Raw genomic sequence first — 8,889 nt, 5'->3', positions numbered from 1 at the left:
TAAGTGTAGGGAAGAAAGGAGTCAGGGTCGGCGTGGCTGGGAAAACGATAAGTATTTTATTCAAATAATAGTTCCGGGTTTCACACATCCGGTGTTCAAAATAAAAGTCCCGCTCGATCCTTCCGGATCTAAGAATCTCTCGTCTCTCTGTTTCCTCTGGATACAGCGTCTCTGTAGCTCTGGCACTCGTTTTCCCAGCCGGTCTCTCTCTCTACCTCCAGATCTGCCTTTCGCTTTTAAAGCGTCTCCTCGCCAATTACTAGAATGAGAAGCAGGTGTTTTCACTAAAACGTTGATCTGCCTACTCACCGTCTTTCTCCCGACACTCCCCCTCTTCACAGACCGTGCTGAACCACGCCCACCTCGCCACATACCCCCACCGCCCGACTCAGGCCGGGGCCCCATCCGGCCTGCAGCTTCCCCCCCCCCCCTCCTGGAGAGGAAGTCAGCCACAGCCATCTGTGTCCCGGCCTGTGGATCACCTGAAATTTGAATGGTTGTAATGCGAGATACCAACGAGTGATCCGCGCGTTGGTATCCTTCATGCGGTGGAGCCATTGGAGAGGCGCGTGGTCCGAACAGACCGTAAACTCCCGTCCCAGGAGGTAATATCTAAGGGTGAGGACCGCCCACCTGATTGCCAGGCATTCCTTCTCTATGGTGCTGTACTTAGCCTCCCTCTGTGAGAGCTTACGACTAATGTACAGCACCGGCCGGTCCTCTCCCCTCACCTCCTGAGACAGAACCGCCCCCACGCCCCTGTCCGATGCATCGGTCTGCAAGAGAAAGGGAATAGAAAAATCAGGAGAGTGCAATAACGGTCCGCCGCACAGAGCAGCCTTCACCTTGGTAAACCCCTGCTGGCACTGCTCCGTCCATTGGACGGTATCTGGTGCTCCCTTTTTAGTGAGATCAGTCAGCGGGCTGGTGAGGTCCGAATAATTAGGCACAAACCGCCTATAATATCCCGCCAGCCCCAGGAACTGCCGCACCTCCTTTTTGGTCTTGGGTCTCGGGGCGGTCGCAATTGCTGCTGTCTTATTAATTTGGGGACGCACTTCCCCGTGGCCCAAGTGGAAACCCAGATACCTTACCTCTACCCGCCCAATTGCACACTTCTTCGGGTTAGCCGTTAGCCCCGCTCCTCTCAACGAACTCAGGACCGCTCTCAGGTGCTGCATATGTCGGTTCCAGTCGTTACTATAAATGATGATATCATCCAAATACGCTGCGGCATATGCAGCATGCGGTCGGAGTATGCGATCCATGAGACGCTGAAAGGTCGCCGGGGCCCCGAATAACCCGAACGGAAGTGTGACAAATTGGTGCAAACCGAACGGCGTGGTAAAAGCCGTCTTTTCTTTGGATAAGGAAGATAGAGGGATCTGCCAATATCCCTTTGTTAAATCCAATGTCGAATAAAAACGAGCCGTGCCTAGTCGGTCTAGTAATTCGTCAATTCGTGGCATTGGATATGCATCGAACTTCGATACAGCATTCACCTTTCGATAGTCCACACAGAACCGAACTGAGCCGTCAGTTTTAGGTACTAAGACTATCGGGCTCGCCCAATCACTGCTGGACTCTTCTATTACGCCCATGTCCAGCATTGCCTCTAATTCCTTCTGAACCACCATTTTTTTGTGTTCAGGTAGTCTATATGGTCGGCTGCGCACTATCGCACCCGGTTCGGTCTCAATGTGGTGCTCTATGAGATTTGTGCGACCGGGTAGGGGCGAAAACACATCTGCAAATTCTGCTTGTAATTTTACCACATCCGTGAACTGGGAGGACGAGAGGTGATCTCCCCCTGGAGCCAGAGCGAGGGATTGCACCTTGGTGTTTACCTCTGGCCCGAGATCATCCTCTCTGCTCACTGTCGTCGCCAGCATCACGGTGTTCGCCTCGCTCCACTTTTTGAGGAGGTTGAGGTGATAAATCTGATGTGCTCCGCTCCTATCCGATCGAACTACCTCATAATTGAGATCCCCTATTCGTCGTGTGACCTCAAATGGTCCTTGCCACTTGGCGAGTAACTTAGAACTGGACGTTGGGAGTAATACAAGGACCTTCTCTCCCGGTGCAAATTTACGTAGTCTGGCGCCCCTATTATATTGCCGGCTCTGCCTGTCCTGGGCCTGTAACAAATTCTCCATTGAGAGCCGCCCCAGTGTATGGAGTTTTGTTCTCAGGTCCAGGACATATTGAATTTGATTTTTGCTCGCGGATGGTCCGTCCTCCCAAGCCTCTCTTAGGACATCTAAAACCCCGCGAGGCTGACGACCATAGAGGAGCTCGAAGGGGGAAAACCCCGTGGAGGCTTGGGGAACCTCGCGGACCGCAAATAACAGGGGTTCCAGCCATTTATCCCAATTTTTGGCGTCTTCGTGAACGAATTTCCGGATCATGGTTTTTAATGTGCGATTAAAACGTTCGACCAGTCCATCTGTTTGTGGGTGGTAGACGCTGGTCCGAATCGTTTTAATCCCCAATAATCCATACAGTTCGCGGAGTGTCCGTGACATAAACGCCGTGCCTTGATCGGTGAGAACCTCTTTTGGGGTTCCCACCCGGGAGATTAGTCGAAACAGCGCGTCCGCAACACTAGTTGCTGAGATATTGCGTAACGCCACTGCCTCAGGGTAACGTGTTGCGTAATCTACAATGACTAACGCAAATCGATGCCCTCGTGCGGATCGCTCTAACGGCCCGATCAGGTCCATACCAATTCGTTCGAAGGGGACCTGCATAAGCGGAAGTGGGCATAATGGTGCCCGTGGGGTGGCCGGTGGGTTTACCAACTGGCATTCAGGACAAGACGCGCACCACCTGCGCACGTTCTCATGAATGCCCGGCCAAAAGAATCGGGTCGTTAGTCGATTTATAGTGGCAGCTTGTCCGAGGTGCCCCGCCATTGGATTACAATGAGCCGCCTGGAAAAGCATTTCCCGACGGCTTTTTGGTATGACCAATTGGGTTGTATCTTGTTTTGACTGAGTGTCCTGGGTCACTCGATACAACCGGTCTTTCAAAATAGCAAAATATGGGTAGGACAGCGGTTGTGCAGGGTGGAGAGGTTGTCCGTCGATGGAACGGACCTGATCAAATGCATTTTTGAGCGAATCGTCCTGAGACTGTTCCAGAGGGAAATCATCACCCTGGGAGAAAATTATTTTCTCCACAGCGCTATTTCCCTCTGAATCAGTCGTCAGTGGTCCCGGTTCAACCTCTCCCATCTGCGCGACCGCCCCCCCCCATTGCTCTTGGTTGCGCCCAGAAACATCCGCACATAATTGTCCCAACAATACTGAAAATAACGGCCAATTTGTTCCCAAAATTAGCAGATGTCGGAGGTGCTCGTTAACAGCCACCTCTACACTATGTTTTTGCCCCTTAAATTTTATGGTTAACGGCACCAAAGGGTAATTCACCACATCCCCGTGTACACACCTTACCTTAACCATACGGCCCGTATCCCTTGCCACGAATTGAGTCAGGCTTTGATGTATTGAGGTTTGGTTACACCCTGAATCTACCAAAGCCTGAAATGTACCCCCCCTTATACTCACAGGTATTTGGTACAGCCCATCTTGACCGAGGGCAGCCTGTGGGTTGTCCGGCACCCGGATCATCATACCGACCTCCATCATGGGACATCGGTCGATAAAATGTCCGGGGTCCCCACAACGCCAACAGGCCGGCCCAGAAGTTCCCGCCGCCCTAGCGGCAGGAGGCAGACCCCCGAATTGGCGAGGAGAGGCTTGGGAGGATGACGGGTGAGTAGAGGCATTGGGGCCATGCCCTTGTAAGTTCCCGGCTCCCTCAAAAGTCCTGGCGGCTCCTGGATTCCCCATCTCCGGAAACGTCCGGTTACGTGGGGCTGGTCGGGGAAAAAACGTCCCCCTGGACCTCGGAAACGGCACAGGTCTGGTGGAAGGAGAAGGGTTGATAGTGGGAGAGAGAGAAGATGTCGTTAGGGGTACGCCGACCCCGGGGCACGCCACTAACTGGTCCTCCGCCAGCTGGATGGCCTGAGCCAGCGACGACGGTCGGTGACACTGGACCCACTGGGCTGTCTTCCTGGGGAGTCGTCCCACGAACTGTTCCAGTGTCACCTTATCCACTATGTTGTCGATAGTGCTGGCGTCGGCCACCAGCCATTTGCGGCATGCATCCCGGAGCTGGTGAGCGAAGGCGAAGGGTTGACCGCGATCCCCGAGTTCCAATGATCGGAACCGCTGGCGATGCTGCTCCGGACTGAGCCCTACTCGCTCTAAGATAGCCTTTTTGAGGTCTGCGTACTTGAGCAGGTTCTCCACTGGTAGCTGTTGGGCGGCCATCTGGGCTTCGCCAGTCAGAAGGGGAATCAGACGGGCTGCCCACGCGTCCGGCTGCCATCCTGACAGCTCCGCAGACCTCTCGAACAGCTCCAGAAAAGCTTCCGGCTCGTCCTGCACTCCCATCTTATGTAGCGGGATGGTGGGGGATGCGGTCGATGTTCCGGTTGCACCTTTCTCCTGGCTCACCCAGCTCCGGAACGCCTCGCGGTCCTCCTGTTGGGTCTGGATGAGGACTTGGAATCGCCTCTCCTGGTCTTCTCTCAGACCCAACAGGGCCTGGTGGTGTTGCTGGTGAAGGCCGGCGAGGGAGGAGATGACCTCCGCAAATGGCGATCCTGGCGGAGACTGCATGTTGGCGGCGGCGGCTTCCTTTCTTCCCGGGTTTCGGCACCAATGTAATACGTTCGATAAGTGTAGGGAAGAAAGGAGTCAGGGTCGGCGTGGCTGGGAAAACGATAAGTATTTTATTCAAATAATAGTTCCGGGTTTCACACATCCGGTGTTCAAAATAAAAGTCCCGCTCGATCCTTCCGGATCTAAGAATCTCTCGTCTCTCTGTTTCCTCTGGATACAGCGTCTCTGTAGCTCTGGCACTCGTTTTCCCAGCCGGTCTCTCTCTCTACCTCCAGATCTGCCTTTCGCTTTTAAAGCGTCTCCTCGCCAATTACTAGAATGAGAAGCAGGTGTTTTCACTAAAACGTTGATCTGCCTACTCACCGTCTTTCTCCCGACACTCCCCCTCTTCACAGACCGTGCTGAACCACGCCCACCTCGCCACACTGTAATTTTTCTATTTACACTGTAACTATTATTTTCCAGTAGATTACCATTTTTACTGGATTTTTTAACAGTGTACTGTATATAACACTGTAATATGAAAAAAATGTAATTTGTTAAATAGACTAAATTCGATGAATTGATAATTGTTCATCACCAATGAACTTTGGAGGCCTGCATATTGCAGTACCCTTGAAGTAACTGGGATTTTTAGCATTTTTGCCTCCTTTTGGGCAAAACAGTAGAGTAGAGACAAAAGCCACAAGATCAAGAAAGGACTCCAAGTTGAGATTTATACTCATCTCGAAACCTGTCGGCACACTGCCCACAAGGCAATGGCTCTCACTAATGATCCTCCTTTATTGCGGTAATTAAACAATGTCTTTCCTACGGTGTCCTTGCCTTGGTGTCTCTGAGAATATTAGAAGAACAATCTCAGCAGTAAAGACTTTTTTGCTGTGTGACCTAACTTCTCACTGCCTATCCATGTTCGGAGAAAATCGAGGGAACAGCTTGTCTCCGCTCGCCCCCTGACGTACTCTGTCTTACTCATCCTCCCGTGGCAGTTTCTCAGCCCTGTAACTCAGACATACGGAATGGGGAAAAACTTGCCAAGAGGCACCAGCAGAGAGCGACGGGCCTTAAGACTCCTGACAGGCATTGCCAGTGAAATGGGGTCCTCTCTGCCTCTCTGGCAGATGGCTGGAGGAAGTGGAACAGGCACGAGAGAGATAGATGGAGAGCTTGAAAGGACGGATCCAACCGGAGCCAGGTGTTGTAGGAGAGCCTCCTTACCAACTCCTCTTCACGATTAAACTCTTTACCCGTAGAAGAAATATTAAACATTGTCTCTTTTGGTGTCTTATTTTATTGGGTGACAAAATGTTTCATGTAAATTTAGTATACAGTACATCGTGATTTTGCAATTTCCCAATCACTTTAAACACTATGGCTGCCTGCGAAATCGCATACTGTGACAGTACGTACTAAATTTGAATAAGTCCCTATTGGCTGTTAAAACAGTGCGTTCTACATAGTATGGGTGGTAGTATGGTGAATACATTTCGGACATATTGCGTCCGGCGTGATGTATGGTCATGTGACCCGTATGCTCTTTGACCTATGATGTATAAACAACAAACCTACATGCAAGGACCAATAAAACAAAATTTAGTCAGGAGAAATTTATTTATTGGCACTTACATTAAAAACAGACGTCCCATTAGAGTTTTCCACTTGATTTACTTTTGAAATTTGAACGTTGCTCATCTCCCGTGGCATCATGGGATGGATAAGTGTCCATCCGATCCACACTCACGAGTCTCGGCGAATGTAGTAAATAGACCATCCGGGTGTTTCTCGCATACTGTTTTTCGGACATACTATTCAAGACTCCATACTATATAGTATGCAAGTAGGTGATTTCGGACGCAGCAAAATACATTTTGTGATGATATTGGTTCTATCGTGTTGCTATATAGATCATCATGTTGTGCGAGACAATCCATGTTAAATGTTTAAAAAAAAGACATGTTGGAATTGCCAATCGTTGCAATCTTGTATCTACAGCATTCATCTCGGTTGTGGAGAAATCAATGTAATCTTGTTTCATGGCATAGATGTGTCACATGTATCTTGATGTAATGGCTTTTATTGATTGTCATTTCACAGATTTTTTTTCTCCATTGAGGACAAACGCACAGGACAGACCTTAAAGGTGTTGACAAAGCAATCATACAGTTACAACACACACCATTGAGTCCACTGGACAAACCAGTGCTTTTACGTTCAGACGCCTCTGGTTACCAACAACACAGTCAAATAAGGTGTTTGTTGAGCTGATCAGTTGTGCAAACAAGGTCTAATCTTGCTTATCCATGTGTTTACTTGCCCCTGAGGGAGATAATTAGTCTTAATGACAGTGTTAGATAATGGCCTTTACCAAGATTGGTTTAAAGGGCTTTTGGGGGTCATAAACTATCTTTAGACCTCTCATTCGTTATATAGAAAATCATTTGTCATTGAGTTGGAATAAACACCTTATCATGCACTTGTCTTAACCCAGAAAAGTGGTGTTACCCTAGTTCACCATGTGCCGTAGGGTGGTATGCCTGACGGACCCCTTTTCAATGCTAGCCTGCAGGATATTCACACATCAAGTAACCATCCTTAAGGCTACATGATTTTTATCTGCTTAATTGCCCATAAGATATAGGACAGTAAAATGTGGGCTAAACAAGAATGAACTTGAATTGAGTCAGAACTACAGGCAGTCTCATTTATTAAGTGCACCAGACGAGTACTATTTGATTGCTTACAGGTATGTATAAAATGTTTAAACAAAGACTGCTATTCAAATTTTTAGGGTCACTTATTGTTTACTCAATTTTTTTTTTTGATTTTAGGATAGTAAACTCATCAAAACTATTCAATTAAACATAACTATGGAATTTAAAGGTATAGTTCACCCAACGATGAAAATTCTGTTGTCATGTACATTTACTCACCCACCCTGTCATTTCAAAACTGTATGACTCACTTTCCACTGCAGAAGACGAAAGAAGATATTTTGAAGAACGTTGGTAACCGGACAAAGCTGGTACCTATTGCCTACTTTTGTATTGACACAAAACCAATGCAGATCAATGTTTTTCGGTTCCCAACATTCTTCAAAACAACATATTTTGTGTGTAAAAATCCTCTAATGTTTGCCACCCAAAATAAAAGAAAAACCCCGAAATAAATCAAAACTATATTTTAAAGTTCACCTAAAAATGAAAATTCTTACATCGTGTACTCACCCTCTTGTCATTTCAAACCTGTAAATATTTCTTTGTTCTGCTGAACACAAAGGAAGATATTTGGAAGAATGTCAGTAACCAAACAGATCTCCTCCCCCATTTACTGCCATAGGAGGAAAAATAAATACTATGCAGTCACTGTGGAATGCGCTCTGTTTGGTTACTGACATTCTTCCAAATATCTTCCTTTATGTTAATCAGAACAAAGAAATGTATACAGGTTTAGAACAAGCTAAGTGTAAGTTAATGATGACAGAATTTTCATTGTTGGGTGAACTATCCCTTTAAGAGAGATTTTCCCAAGTCATTTAACCATTTCTCAAGTGTTTTGTTCTTATACAACCATCGACTATGACTGATGACAATGCAACAGATATTAAGATGTACTTGATATTTCTTTCGACTCATCTCCGTCACTCCTCATTTTTGGCAGTACACCTCGCTTGTGTCTCAGCAGAGGATGCTATTAAATGTTGACAAATGCTCTTGTCGACAAGCAGCATAGGTTAAGCTGTCCCATAACATCCAACTGGAATAATGAGGCATGTGCCACGGACAGAGACAAATCACTAGCGTACAACTTATCTAAAGTAGCAGAGGAAAGATTGACCCCAGCCTGGACAGAGAATGAGAAGTGAAAGAGCTAGAGAGATTTCATCTGTCCTTTGAAAACCTTAAATCAGTTAATTTGCTGCTTCAGCATCCATTAAAAAATGTAACAGTCCCCTCACAGTTTGTCTGTTGAACAGAAAAAAAGACATTTTGAAGAATGTGGGAAACCAAACAGTTCTGGGAAACCACTGACAACCATAGAAGTTTATTACTATAATAGTCAATAGTGACCCAGACCTGTTTGGTTACAGACGTTCTTCCAAATAACTATTTGTGTTAAGCATCATAAAAAAATACACAGGTTTGAAAGTACTTGGGGGTGAGTAAATGATACAATTTTCATTTTTTGGTGAACTATC

At 47.3% G+C, this 8,889-nt stretch overlaps 1 protein-coding gene across 1 annotated transcript; it reads right to left on the bottom strand.

Annotated features, from left to right (window-relative positions):
* Positions 1 to 4,691, bottom strand: LOC130432669 (uncharacterized). The gene is made up of 2 exons (XM_056762161.1): positions 3,570 to 4,691; positions 1 to 259 (listed from the first exon to the last, which is right to left on the bottom strand). The coding sequence occupies exons 1-2, from the start codon at positions 4,689 to 4,691 to the stop codon at positions 257 to 259; spliced, it is 1,125 nt and encodes a 374-aa protein (XP_056618139.1). The 3' UTR covers positions 1 to 256.
* Positions 4,692 to 8,889: the final 4,198 nt, after the last annotated feature.

This window comes from Triplophysa dalaica, chromosome 12 (assembly GCF_015846415.1).
Source record: "Triplophysa dalaica isolate WHDGS20190420 chromosome 12, ASM1584641v1, whole genome shotgun sequence".
Lineage (NCBI taxonomy): Eukaryota > Metazoa > Chordata > Actinopteri > Cypriniformes > Nemacheilidae > Triplophysa > Triplophysa dalaica.
Note: the sequence above shows the minus strand (reverse complement) of the source record. Positions and strands in the feature narration are given on the sequence as shown.

Coding starts and splice junctions, on each gene's coding strand:
- LOC130432669 (XM_056762161.1), bottom strand. CDS start 4,691: ATGCAGTCTCCGCCAGGATCGCCATTTGCGGAGGTCATCTCCTCCCTC.